Source organism: Hordeum vulgare, chromosome 7H, assembly GCF_904849725.1.
Source record: "Hordeum vulgare subsp. vulgare chromosome 7H, MorexV3_pseudomolecules_assembly, whole genome shotgun sequence".
Lineage (NCBI taxonomy): Eukaryota > Viridiplantae > Streptophyta > Magnoliopsida > Poales > Poaceae > Hordeum > Hordeum vulgare.
This window is the reverse complement of record NC_058524.1, coordinates 502,039,285-502,054,402: the sequence shown is the minus strand read 5'-3', so window position 1 is coordinate 502,054,402 and position 15,118 is coordinate 502,039,285. Positions and strand designations below refer to the sequence as shown.

The 15,118-nt window shown below is 42.2% G+C and overlaps 1 protein-coding gene across 2 annotated transcripts; it reads left to right on the top strand.

Annotated features, from left to right (window-relative positions):
- The first annotated feature begins 5,576 nt into the window (after positions 1–5,576).
- Positions 5,577–8,772, top strand: LOC123410950. 2 transcript variants are annotated; one of them, XR_006613136.1, is made up of 3 exons: positions 5,577–5,652; positions 5,799–6,968; positions 7,471–8,772. XR_006613136.1 is itself a non-coding variant. In XM_045103871.1 (2 exons), the coding sequence occupies exon 2, from the start codon at positions 5,837–5,839 to the stop codon at positions 6,248–6,250; it is 414 nt and encodes a 137-aa protein (XP_044959806.1). In that variant the 5' UTR covers positions 5,577–5,652; positions 5,799–5,836; the 3' UTR covers positions 6,251–8,772. The 2 variants fall into 2 exon arrangements, 1 of the variants encoding a protein (XP_044959806.1); XM_045103871.1 differs by having other exon boundaries at positions 5,799–8,772.
- The last annotated feature ends 6,346 nt before the right edge of the window (positions 8,773–15,118 follow it).

Here is a 15,118-nt window from a genome sequence, read left to right as displayed (position 1 = left end):
TCATGATATCATTACGGAGAGAGATAATCTTAGCCGGCGGAAAATACTTGGAAATATAAGCATCTTTGACTTATCCCAAGAATCGATACTATTTTTGGGCAAAGACAAAAACCAAGTTTTTGCTCGATCTCGCAACGAGAAAGGAAAAAAGCTTCAATTTAATCACATCATTATCCACATCTTTCTTCTTTTGCATATCGCAAAGCTCAATGAATGTATTAAGATGGGATGTGACATCCTCACTAGGAAGGCCGGAAAATTGCTCTTTCATAACAAGATTCAGCAAAGCGGCATTGATTTCATATGACTCCGCACTAGTGGCGGGAGCAATCTAAGTACTAATAAAATCATTATTATTAGTATTTGAGAAGTCACAAAGTTTGGTGTTTTCAGTCATGGTGACTTCAGCAAGCAAGCAAGCACACAAGCGAACAAAGAGCAAGCGAGAGAAAAGGGCGAACGAAAAGGCAAACAAAAAAAGGCAAACGAAAAAGGAAAATATTTTTGTAATTTTTTTTTCAGAAGTGGGGGAGAGGAAAACGAGAGGCAAAAAAGTAAATGCAAGAGATGAGTTTGCGACACTTACTTGGATGAGTTCTTGACTTGATCCACCCCGGCAACGGCGCCAGAAATTCTTCTGCTATGGCAACAGACAACAGCGCCAGAGATTGACATGTTGACGGAGGCTGGGCTTGCGTTGGTTTTTCCTTGAAGAGGAAAGGGTGGTGCAGCACAGGAGCAGTAGGTATTTCCTTCAGTTTGAGAACCAAGGTATCAATCCAGTAGGAGAATCTCCTCAAGTCCAGAGTACCTGCGCAAACACAAAAGAGCTTGCACCCAACGCTATAAAGGGGTTGTCAGTCCCTTCAAGATTGATTGCAAAGTGAGATCTGAAGGCGGAAAGTGCAACGAAGTAAAAGAGTAAGGCTGAAAATATGGTGTGGAGTAGACCCGGGGGCCATAGTGTTCACTAGAGGCTTCTCTCAAAATAGCAAATATTACGGTGGGTGAACAAATTACTGTCGAGCAATTGATAGAACCGCGCAAAGTCATGACGATATCTAAGGCAATGATCATACATATAGGCATCACGTCCGAGATAAGTAGACCGATACTTTGTGCATCTACTACTATTACTCCACACATCGACCGCTATCCAGCATGCATCTAGTGTATTGAGTTCATGACGAACAGAGTAACGCCTTAAGCAAGATGACATGATGTAGAGGAATAATCTCAAACCAATGATGAAAACCCCATCTTTTTACCCTTGATGGCAACAACACGATGCGTGCCTCGCTACCCCTTTTGTCACTCGGTGAGGTCACCGCACGGTATGAACCCAAAACCAAGCACTTCTCCCATTGCAAGAATCATAGATCAAGCTGGCCAAACAAAACCCACAACTCGAAGAGAATTACAAGGATATGAAATCATGCATAAGAGAGATCAGAAGAAACTCAAATAAGATTCATAGATAATCTGATCATAAATCCACAATTCATCAGATCTCGACAAACACACCGCAAAAGAAGATTACATCGGATAGATCTCCATGAAGATCATGGAGAACTTTGTATTGAAGATCCAAGAGAGAGAAGAAGCCATCTAGCTACTAGCTATGGACCCATAGGTCTATGGTGAACTACTCACGCATCATCGGAGAGGTCATGGCGTTGATGAAGAAGCCCTCCGTATCCGAATCCCCCCTCCGGCAGGGCACCAGAACGTGCCCCAGACGGGATCTTGCGGAGATAGAAGCTTGCGGCGGCGGAAAAGTACTTTCGATGATCTCCTGATTTTTTCTGGGATTTTAGGGAATATATAGACGAAAGACCTAGGGCAGAGGTGGATCACGGAGCCCACAAGCCTGGGAGGCGCAGGCCCCCCTGGCCGCGGCTAGGGGGCTTGTGGGGTCCCTGGTGGCCCCCTGCCCTGATTCTCAGGTTCCCCGATTTTCTTCTGTTTCGGAAAAAATCTTTTTGGAAGTTTCGTTCCGTTTGGACTCCGTTTAAAATCCTCCTCTGAAAAGTGTAAAAAACACGGGAAAAAACAGGAACTGGCACTTGGCACTGAGTTAATAAGTTAGTCCCAAAAAAGATATAAAAGACATACAAAACATCCAAAGTTTGACAAGATAATAGCATGAAACCATCAAAAATTATAGATACGTTGGAGACGTATCAGAGAGCGAGTACGTGGATTCTGGAGAGTACGTGCAGGAAGATCAAGAGCAGTTCCAAGCTGAAGACATCACAGACAAGATGACCGTGACCTTGATACCGTATCTAGCTTTGTTATGCTTAGAATCACGTTTCCTTCGATACATGCTCGCTGCCTACCACTTGATATAAATGCCACCTGTCTTTGCCATGAACCCCAAACACTCCCCTCTCCTAGCAAATGTTGTTTGGCTAAGTAGGCTTGCTCAACCTCTAATGAGTAGCTTTGCTAGTTGCAGGTGCCAGCTGTCTCATGTGATAACATGAGTATTTTGATATCATTATGTTTAAACTGCTATTTAATTAATGCACCTATATACTTGGCAAATGACGGAAGGCCTAGCCTTTTGCCGGGTGACTTGTTCCGCTATTGCCGCCTTAGTTTCGGTTACCGGTGTTTGATTCCATAACTGATCGCTACTAACACGGTCGGGGTTGTTATGGGGACCCCCTTGATAAATCGTGTAGTGTCAAGGCTTTTCTGTCAGGACCCAACATTGGTATTAATCTGCTAATCACCTAATCATAATTTGCATAGGGAATAGCTACCCCGAGGATTTAATCAACACCCCGGGCTAGTGCTCCTCATGAGTGTTGGTCCAAATTGGGCAGACCGCGGGGCCACCACAAGGAAACTTGAGGTTTGGTTTCCTGTAGGCTTTCCCATCCGTCGTGTCCTGAGAACGAGATACGCAGCTCCTATCGGGTTCGTCGACACGTCGTGAGGTCCTGCTAGATTTGTCTTACCTTAGCAATATATCTTGCGTATAGGAATCCCGGTGAAACTTTGGGTCTCCTCAAAGTTGAGGTTTTCCTCTAAGGAATCCGACGAGATCACGAGTTTCGTGATAGAGGATGACTTTGCGGCCCGTGGCAGTTTGTGATGGACTAGTTGGAGCACCCCTGCAGGGTTTAATCTTTCAGAAAGTCGTGCCCGCGGTTATGTGGAAAATGTGGATACTTTGTTAACATCCGGTTCTAGACGACTTGAAGTAACTCTAATAAAACTGCCAACGGTGTGCGTAACCGTGTCTGTCTCTTTCGGAGATCGCTCTTCGATCGAGAACACGGTGGGGTTATGCTTGACGTAGGTAGGTGTTCAGGATCACTTAGTGATCAATCCAGTCTTCGATCGCTCGCCTAGTCCACCATATGATTATTCTGATTATCGTAAGTTAGCCACCATATAAGCTTAGGTTGCTGCAAACCCATACACTAAACCTTCCTCACCTAATAACTTGACTAGATTCAGTACCAAGGTCATTAGATTGCTGAGTCCCCGTGGCTCACAGATTACTACAACCCCAACAGGTACAGGTACGCCCGATGCAGCAGATCCTGATGACAACCAGCTGAAGTGGGAGTTTGATGAGGACTCTGGCCGTATGTATGTGAACTATCCGGAGGACTGAGACCGTGGTCGTGATCGTGGGCTAGCATACGGGATGTGTTAGATCATCATTTTTTTGTTTAAGTCCGTAGCTGGACTTGCTGCTACTCTGAATAATGTGTGTCTGTAAGCTATATGATATATTCTTAACAGATGGCAAGTGTATGCCCTGCTTGTTAATCTTTAATTATGTATTGTGATGATTATCCCGTTTGCAAAACGCGTAGATGCGCCCCTTTCCCCTTTTGAGGCCTCGCCCCCAGATAAGGAAATGGCCGCATCTTAGTCGTTACACATTGCTTGCAAGGCTTGTGTGTGATGTTGTATTACCGAGTGGGCCCCGAGATACCTCTCTGTCACACGGAGTGACAAATCCCAGTCTTGATCCATACTAACTCAAGGACACCTTCGGAGATACCTGTAGAGCACCTTTATAGTCATCCAGTTACGTTGCGATGTTTTACATACACAAGGTATTCCTCCGGTGCCAGTGAGTTATACGATCTTATGGTCATAGAAATAAATACTTGACACGCAGAAAACAATAGCAACAAAATGACACGATCACATGCTACATTCATAATTTGGGTCTAGTCCATCACATGATTCTCCTAATGATGTGATCCAGTTATCAAGTGACAACACTTGCATATAGTCAGAAAACCTTGACTATCGGCTAGCCAGCTAGAGGCTTGCTAGGGACATTGTTTTGTCTATGTATCCACACATCTATCTATATTTTCATTCAATACAATTATAGCATGGATAATAAACGATTATCTTGAAATAGGAAATATAACAATAACTATTTTATCATTGCCTCTAGGGCATATTTCCAATAGAAATTGAGAAAGAATCCCGTCAAAGAGTCAACTTTCAAAGTTGTCTAGATGTCATACGACCATCCATACGACGAGCCACATTCGTATGGTATGTTGTCTTCTCTTCCAAGGTAGTCAAAATCGGGTTTTGGAGTCGAATCAATCTTCCTTAGACAGAATCGAGTCTTTGAACAAAATTTTGTCAATTCAAAAAATGCTCATGAATGGATAAATATCCTAAAAATTCAAAAACTATTCGTGACTTACAAATAATTTTCATTCATAAAATGTTCGTTGATTCAAAAAATGACCATGCGTTTAAAAAGTTGTTCGCTAAACTAAAAAATGTTTGTTAAATCACATAAATATTCGTGAATTTCAAAAATTGTTCCACCAATTAAAAAAATATATTCTCCAATTCAAAAATGTTTAAAAAATGTTCATTTTCAAATGTTTTGTAAATAGTATAAAATGTTTATGAATTTAAATTTTTTTCTTGATTTTAGAAAATGTTAATTTTTTTGTATAAGTGGTCACGAATTTAAAAAATATTCACAAAATTAAATATTTGCACAAGTTTAAAATTATATTCATGATTATAAATTTATTTATGATTTTATGAAATTAAGTGTGATAGTGTATCTCGTGGATGCATCAAAATGTGATATGACCATTAAGAATTACTTCCTCCGTTTTGAAATAAGGGACTAAAAGTGACTCTGTTTTGTACTAAAGTTAGTACAAAACTGAGTCATTTTCGAGTCGTTTATTTTGGGACGGAGGGAGTATAAGTTTTTTTAGATGTTGCACTAAACGAATACATACGAATGCATATAGACATATTTTAAAGTATAAATTCACTTATTTTGTTTCGTATGTAGTCTTTTAATAAAATCTCTAAAAAAATCTGTACTTCCTTGTCTCAAAATAACTGTCTTAATTTTATACTAGCTCTAGTATAAAGTTATACTAGACTTGAGACACTTATTTTGAAACGGAACGAATATTTAGAAAGGGAGGGAGTATATGATTTTTTTTTTCTTTCGTTGCAGCAGAAGGAGACGGTTTCATCAGACACGCTTTCGTACCATCGACGGTCACGCCTCACGACAGCGACCCAGGGACATGTTAAAGAGCCGAACCCCCGCGCTCTCCAAAGTCCAAACGCGCATTCTCGTGGCCATCGTCAGTATCCACCAAACGATAGATAAATAATCAGGTGCGTTCCTCCCCTCAAGCTTTTCCCCCCCTTCGCGATTCCGCGGCGTTCGGTCTGGGGAGCGGTCTCCGCTCTCCGCCCCCGGTGAAATCCACCGCCCTTCCGTCCTCCATGGTCCCTGATTTGTTTTCTACTATCCGCCGCAGGCATTAGCGCGGATCCGCGGTCCGCAGCAGCATCGGCGATGGCGGAGTTCTCGTGGCTCACGGCGCTAGGGTTCGCCTTCCTGACCTTCAACTCCGGCATGGCCCTCTACCGCTCCAACGGCGACGCGGGCTCCGTCATCTTCGTCGCCGTATCCTACCTCGACCTCGTGGCCCTCTTCGCCTGCCTCCGCCTCTACGAGCGCCTCGACCGCCACTCCCCTCGCCGGGAGCGGATCAAGGCCGCCGTCTGGGCACTCACCACGCTGCTCACCGTCATGTTCACCTACAAAGTCGCCGAGGTCATGCCGCTCGCCTTCAAGCTCGTGGTCTGGGCGATGGCCGCCGCCACCACCTGCGGCGGCTTCTACGTCTTCTTCCTCCACGACGACAAGCAGTACCAGCAGCCGCAGGACGCGTCGGCGGCCGCCGAGCGCGGGGACGTCGCCGACTAGTAGCTGTACTAGACGGCGGCTTGGCGCTTGCCTCCGCGAGGTACGTGCTTCGGTGCTAACAGCGGCGTCGGGCGTTAGATCTGGGGGCAAACTACTAGGTCCTTCCTGTATCTTGGCTGTTGCTCTTCCCTTTTTTGCCGGCTTGCTGTCACATGTTCTGCTTGGCTAGCCGGCATGCTCGGATTAGCAGATCTGGAATTTGGCCACCGGCAGAGGAACAAATTTGGTGATGTGCTTGTTGATCAAATTACTAATTGTGTGCCCTGTTGAGAAGTGAGTTTGTGTTAATTATAATTCCCGATTGGACCATCAAATTGGGCGTGTGCCCGCCACAAGGAGGAAGAAACTGCGACAGCTTGAGGTAAGTTGAGCGGATTGCAATTGTGTAAGGGCTCTATTTGCTGAGGGAGTAGAGAAAAAACCAGAGAAAAGCCATAGTGTGCGTAAGTGGATGATCACTTGGTACAGAGGTGGTGTGGAGACTGCAGATAGTTTCCTTGAATTTGTGTGAAAACAGTGAATTGCCGTGCCTAACCCTAAGTTACAATGGAAGTTCATCTGCACAATAAGGCGTCAAGCTAGAAATGTTTTACTTGTTATGTTGTCTCATTTGATGCACCGATCAGTGGTTTGCAGTATGCCCACGGGAACTCTAGATTGAACATGTGGACGCTGCAAATTTGATCAATGAATGGAAAATATGTCAACTGTATTCGAGGTATGTAAGGGCTCTATTTGCTGAGGGAGTAGAGAAGAAACCAGAGAAAAGACATAGTGTGCGAAAGTGGATGATCCCTTGGTACAGAGGTGGTGTGGAGACTGCAGATAGTTTCCTTGAATTTGTGTGAAAACAGTGAATTGTCGTGACTAACCCTAAGTTGAGAGATCACATCATGTAGTAAGGGCACAAATATGGAGACAGACGAATCAAATAACAAGGGATGGACCAAAGGAGATGAAAATGACACCAGAGTAAAGCATGGAAGAACTGGAGGAGGACAACACATGAGCGGAACAAGCAAAGTCATAAGTGAAAATTGCAGTTACAATGGAAGTTCATCTGCACAATGAGGCGCCAAGCTAGAAATGTTGTACTTGTTATGTTGTCTCATTTAATGCACCAATCAGTGGTTTGCAGTATGCCCACGGGAACTCTAGATTGAGCATGTGGCCGCTGCAAATTTGATCAATGAATGGAAAATATGTCAACTGTATTCGAGGTATGAGATTAAGAGTCCAAATCAGTCAACCATTGGTGGTCTCATCAGCGTGCAATTGTTTTTGCAATCTCTTAAGGATTTAAGCTGATTTATGTCCGTGCTTGCAAAGAACGTCTGGATTACTCTTACCACCTGGATAAATATCTTTTCATGGATCATTCAAGAAACTTGGCAAAGTGCAGATATCCTCCATACCTTCTCTTGTCAAGAAAATATGACTATAAATGGGCAATAATTTTTCAACTGGATTTGAGATAGGAGATCAAGAGTGAAAATCATTCAAACCATTGATGGCCTCATCAGCGTGCATTTGTATTTGCACTCTCTTAAAGATTTCAGCTGATTTATGTCCCTGCTTGCGAAGAGCAGCTGGTTTACTCTCAACTTATGCAAACGTACGGATGCTGGGAATCACGTCACCTCCTGGATGAAGGAGATCGTTTCACGGATCATTCAAGAAAATTGGTAAAGTGCAGAGATCCTTCACATACCTTCAACAAAATATGACTAGACATGATTGCGTGCAGAGACTGGAGAGCCAGAATAATAATGAGTAGGGAAATTATTCATGTCAGAAGAACAACGAGGAGAGAACTTGTTCATGTTTGCTGTTTCAGTTTACCAGCATACCAATGAACTGTTTGTAATGAAAATATAACCACAGACTAAGACAGCTCATTGATAACTATGTGTAGTGGAAGCAAGGGAAGTGTCATTGGAATATGTTATCAGCAGTAATGGATGACACATAACAAGGGGATAAATACAAGGAAATCACAAAGCAGCTGATGTTGAAGGAGAACCGGATATATTACAGCTATGCCGATGCCGATGCCGATGCCAATGCCAATTCCGATGCTAATTCTTTGTCACATTACCCAGCAAGCCAACAGCAAGGTGAGTTTCAAGGGAAGAGAAAATGCCAAGATCTAAAAGACCCCTAGTTGCCCAAATATTAATATGCCGTCGCTGTTGCCTGAGGTATGTGCTGTGCTGTAGCAAGTGCCCAAACTGCCCTATTACGCGTTTAAGTTAAATAAATTCAACTATCTACGAGCTATAAGTTATAGCGTTTTTATAAACTGTATTATGTCTGTCTATGATTATATCGTATGTCTTTCATTTCATGTCTGTCACGATTGCTTCGTCGAGCTCCGACTAGTTCTCTAAGTGTTCTTGATGGCCGGGTTAAGTATTGTACACTACTGGTGCCAACTCTACTGTCATCTGCTCCTTGTATTCAGTACTTCTGTATAATGCAGAGCTTCTGTGCTATACTAGCATCAGTGCATTTATCCTGGAGATGCTCTGAATCCTGTATAATTTATTTTCACAACTCGTCTGTCCATGTGGAGTAGTCTTTTGTGGGGGCATCAGACTGCCCAATGATGAAAGTAACAACCTTCGAGTTTTAAGTTTTCTTTGCATGATAAGTCTTAAGACGCAGGATCAATGAAGCCGCCAAGCAACGGGCTGTGCTAGTAGAAGACCCAGGATCGATGAAGCTGCCAAGCAACGGGCTGTGCTAGTAAAATTTGACAAACCAAGGACCATGATTTGCTGATTGATGCGTACTTTGGTCACATAAATTTAGCAGTTGCCTGTCACGCGTTGTTCTTTCCAATTTTGTGACTTCACAAAATGACCAACAATAACTTAACAGTTACTGCCACCCGCAAAATAGCACTTGCTTTGCTGCAGATAAAAATAACTTAAGCGCGCGAATGAAACCATCATCGCTGCCTCCAGATAGTTACCGTACAAAATAACTTGCCGTCACCCACGTCAGTCTGGCAACTATAAATCACCTAAATCACCGTCATCGGCCCCAGAAAATGCGAACTGAGTTATGCTTAATTGGTTAGGTTGTTTGTGGTGGTACCTACCCATCCGTGTTCAAGTACTATATTTGACATAGGTGTTCATATTTTTGTTAGATTCACTAGTTAATTGATCGAGCATTGCAACAGGATATACATGTTTTAGTGGTTCAACATCAAACATGTAAATATCATTTTTCTTCTCTTCCGCCCATTATTTTGATGTAAGCATGTCGACGGTATTGGCCTCCACTAAAATTGAAAATATCGAATCAAAAGAATTTAAAACCTAAAAAATGTTTGCATCCATGTAGCCAAAGAATTGATTACATGTATGATCTTTTATGATATATTTTGGTTTATGACATCACAAATTTGATCAATACAGATCTAAATCTAGACAAGGTTATGAAAAGACTTTGTGATCCATTGAATGGTCTATAAAGTCATTAACTGGCTGCATTTGCTCTAACAAGGATGAATGGGAACTATATACACCTCTAAAGGGAAGTTACAAAACAATAATCGCTCAAGAGTACATATAGCCTCAACAGCAAAGAAGAGCAACACCACATCAAGTAAGAAGATATCAGATAACTGCATGACAGACAAATAGCCTATACATCTGCTTCCCACCATTGCCTGCATGAAATATCATGCCAAATCTATTCATCAAAACCCAATTGTGTAAACAACAATGTGGACCCATGTTGAATTTGAAAACACTGACTTTTAGGTTAAACAATCCATTGAGTTAATGGGCAATGCAAAGCGCTAGCACATGCTTCAAGAGTTATGCATATGGGCCAGAGTGCCATAAATGATTGAGATAATGTGACAAAGCTATGCATTCATGTGGGCCACAAAATAGGTTAGAAGCGCCATACGTTAAAACATAATTATAATTTAAGAAAGTGGAACAAAAAAGGAAAAAAGATCACATACATGACAACCTAGTCAAGGGCTTAGCGCATCCATGTCAAGAAGGTACAATTCAGAAGGTCCAGTATTTGGGAGATGTATACTTAAATGGTATCAACCAAAGTCCAAGATGAAAGAACATGTACTTCTTGTTTATGAGGATTCATGTTTTTTTTTTTTGCAATTGACATGAAGATGGAGGTTCCGAATGCAATGTTAATCCTTCCCCCGGATATGCATGTTAATTAACATAGCACATAATAAGTGAATTACTTCACTGCCACTCCCTAGTTCTTTAGAATTACGGCAACCCAAGAAGTGTGGTCTTTGGAAGCACCTTCCATACTTTCAAGGAACTCGGGAACATTTGTGCTATTGAAAGGGCATAAAGAGAGGTGTTTTGGCTCCCATATGCATTTGCACCCGGATGAACAGTAGCCCGAAAAATAATAGTAAATGTTTAAAAAAATCTGATTTTTTGTAGATGTTCGTGTTACTGTCATATCCATGCACATGTTGAGATGGATATGTGGCCACACAAGGAAGGATCGGGTACAGAATGATGATATACGAGAGAGACTTGGGGTGGCATCGATTGAAGAGAAGCTGGTCCAGCATCGTCTCAGATGGTTTGGACATATTCAACGGAGGCCACCGGAAGCGTCGGTGCATAGCGGACGGATAAAGCGTGCTGAGAATGTTAAGAGGGGTCGTGGTAGACCAAACTTGACATGGGAGGAGTCCGTTAAGAGAGACCTAAAGGTTTGGAATATCGACAAAGACTTAGCCATGGACAGGGGTGCGTGGAAGTTAGCTATCCACGTTCCACAGCCATGACTTGGCTTCGAGATCTTATGTGTTTCAACTCTAGCCTACCTCAACTTGTTTGGGACTGAAAGACTTGGTTGTTGTTGTTGTTGTTGTTCGTGTTACTGTCTCAAGCATGCTTGACAATTTTCATGCGAAACAGAGTAGTGGTGTTTCGTCGGTGAAAAAACAAATTTGAGTGTGACATTTTGGGGGTAACAATTGCTATTTTTTTGCACATATCAAAATGCTTAACCCTTTTGCCTGAAATTTTTCATGTAGCATTTGGATGTGACAAAGAACACATAATATTTTTTTTTGACATATCAAAATTCATTTTTCACGGGCAGGAACACGTGCTCCCGGGAGAATAATTGTGTTTCCGCATTTATGCCCTTAGTTGTTTTTGTTGTTTATGACAACATAACTGATGTTCTAACCACATGCTTGACTCTATAAATAGTGCCACGAAATCATGGAATATTGCATCGATGGTCAAACGCCCCTCAATTCGAAAAAGGAAAAAAAGGAAGTGTTTGTCCGCATTTTAACTTTTCATACTTAGTCCATGAGTCCGTTGTGCAACCACAATATTAAAATGGGGTGCACCTTAAATATACCGTGGGAATCACCTACACATACACCTAAATTTATTTACCCAATTCATACTCATATTAGTGAGGAAAAGGACCCTAAATTGCTAGGATACACTACTTTTGGATACCCCGCAACCTTAGTGGTTCTCAAAACTTCCGAGGCAAGGTCCGGCCAGCTTCTGGGGTGGTCAGAGAGATTGCACAATACGTGCATTGTCTTTGGAAATCTAGGAACTTCCGTGGCAAAGTCAACTTTTGGGGGACGCAATGGACTAGCACCTCATGTGGAACCTTTCTGAACACCGCGAAACCTGCACGGAACTTTTGGGGCTCGCACAAAACATGTGGTAACGGTTGGATTTGGAGTCACACTATAAACATATTCTTCTTTCCCACAAAGAAGGTGATGACTCCATTTATCTCTCCTCCATTTGTGGAACTTGATTTCTTAGAGGTATCCCTCCCTAGCCACCCAAACTCTTGATCTTTTAGGGAGTGAAGGAGAAGTGCCTCATCTACACATTCACCAAATCAAAAGTTGACCCCCTTGTTTTCACGGTCATCTTGTTTCCCTTGGAAGTTGGAGAGTCCCAAGTTGTAGGAGTGCTCTAGTGAGGAATCAAAGTGTGATTTACCCCAGAAAGTTTATGAAGGTTTGGAGGCCACCTCGAGGTCTTCCACTAATGGTTGAGAATCGAATTCTTTGTAATATCTCAAAGAGAATAGGGTGAGCCTTTGTGGTATTGGTGTGATTTTGTGGTAAACACCCACACCTTTAGTGGTAACTAGCTTCTCTCCAAAGAAGTGAACATCGGGATACATCCTCGTCTCTAAAGTTTCGGTTATCTCTAACCCTCGTTCCTTACTTTGGTCACTTGACCTTGCACTTGATATTTCATATTGTGTTGTTAAACTTATATTATTGTTGCTACCATCTGTTGCTAGAACTTGACTCACCTTTCCAATTGTTATGTTCACATTTATATTTCGCAACTACTTAAAAATGCTAATTACTCTCTTTGTAAAGAAATATAAGAGCGTTTAGGTCACTACTTTCTTTACGGAGGGAGTAGTAACTAAAATTTGAAACTATACATATTTGCCCTCCCTCTAGGTCCATCTCGATCCTTTCAACTATTTTTCTTTGGATTAGTAGCTTAGTTGAAGAATGCCACGGCGAAGTTGTATCCATAAAATATGACTATTATTTCATTACGTACATGCGAGACCATGAATTAGTAACTACATCCAATCTTTGAAAAGTCCCGATTGTTTCGATTTTTGAAATGGGATATTTACGGAATCCCCATGAAATGGGATCAAACCTTATTCCATGCTATTTCCATAAGATTCGTCTTTCTTATTCTTAAGCAATCCCTCAAGAGGGCTTAATTAGTTTATCATGATTTACGTTTTCTCTTTCTTTTCCTTTTTGTTTGTTTCGAGAAAGATATCGTCTGATTCTCCTACTATTGATTCTTTTCCAACCAAGATGTACAGATCCATGTGTCTACATACATAGATTCTGTTCGCGGAGTAACGAAAATGTGCAAGAGCTCTATTTTCCTCTGCCATCCTATGAGTCGCTTCAGCTGAAGCACCTTTCATGCTAGCTTCCCCTTTGCTCGAAGTACACTTCCAACATCGGTAGGGGAGCGTTCCGCCTTAGAGGGAAGCAACCGCAAAATCAGGGTTCTATGAAGCGGAAGCGAGAATGTCAGGTTGAGTAACGAAACATTGGAGAGAATCCAATGCCCCAGAACCCAAGGTTTCTTCCGCAAGGTTCGTCCATCGAGGGTGAGTCAGGGCCTAAGATCTGGCAAAAGGCGTAGTCGATGGACAATATGTCAATATTCCTGTACTCCCCCTAGTTGGTACGGAGGGAGAGGGGAGGATATATCAAATTATTTTCGAGCTTGTCCATTCCTTCAATTGATTTGTTAAGGAAACAATTCATTGGATCTTCTACGACTCCCACCTCTGTTTCGGCATCGACTCCTAAAAAAAGTACTAGGAATGGCAAACAATTTGATTCAGGCTAACGCAAGATCTAGTACTCCCCTAAGCATTTGACGATTGATATATTGGGATATAAAGGACTAGTAAATAAAATCCTAGATAGGAAGTGGGTCTGACTCAAGATAAATGAGTTGTTAGTTGTAGAATATTACTCTCGTTAGACTTGAACTTAACGAGAAAAAGGAAAGGTTCGTAGAATTTTCTCCCCCTTCCCCTTTCCTCGAACTAATCGCCCTAATACCATTACCATTAATTCACATTTTCCCATCATTTAGCTAAAATTGATTAACTCTAGGATTATGATCCTTTTTTTCTTTTCCCCTTTATGTTTACACATATGGACCGAACTGTGTCACAACATTCTAAACCCAGCTCACGTACCGCATTAAGGGGTGAACAACCCAACCATTGGAACCACCTACAACTCCACGTGGCGAAGAGCCAACATCGAGGTGCCAAACCTCCCCGTTGATGTGGACATCTATCATTGGTGTTAAAGGGTGAACTGCAAGGAGCCAACCCTAATACGAGAGGATTGGGTTGGGTTAACCTATGGTGTACTGGTTGAAAATCAGACAAGAAAGAAGCTAAAGGCTAGGCAGAGGATACGAGGGAGAAACTGTACGTGAAAATGTTGGGTTTCCAACTCGGGTGGGTTCTCACACCAAGGTTCCTTTGTTTTGGGCAAGCCCAATTACAAACAATACGCAGAACCTTTCTCAGGTTGATTTATGTCCCACTCGGCATCAGACAGTTAAACGGCTGGTCTATCCCTTTGCTGAGGGATCTTAAATCGTGTCCCACCATCCATATCCGTGCCCACCTGAGCAATTGGAAAGTACCGTTGGCTGAATCCGAAGGAAATTAAGCGAAATCTTTGCAAAATTATTATGAAGCTACATAACTATAAATCGATCCCTATGATCGAAGTTATATACTCTATAACATATGCCTTATACACACAAGCAATGGACACCATACAAAGGCTTTGGAATATCATTTTCGGGCACTAGAAAGAAAGCCCTTCTTACCACATGCTTTTAATAATATGGTCGTGATTTGTCATTACGTGCGACTATCTCCACTATAGAAAAAATCGGAGAATCAAATTTTCTAGTAAATACTGGAAAAAGGCATCACATTGTCTAAGGACACGATCTAATAGATCGTTGTATCGAGTAGTTGGATCATAGGCTCTTACCATAAAAATTGCTGCATGTGCAGCAACACTAAGTATTAGAAATCCGCCCTATGTTGATAAAACAATTGTATTTAGCGTGCCTCAAGCCTCCTTCCTCGGGGTAGGTCCCGTGTATGACCCAACCCATCTCCTCCAAGGCAGGCATGTTTGGAAATAGTTTGCAGAGAACATTACTTTCCCATAGGTGTAGTTCCAGACTGACTCTATGAAGCCTATGACCAAGAGTAAGGGCACTCAGCATGATGCACTGATTAGAGAGAGTATGTCGTCTATTCATTCCACTC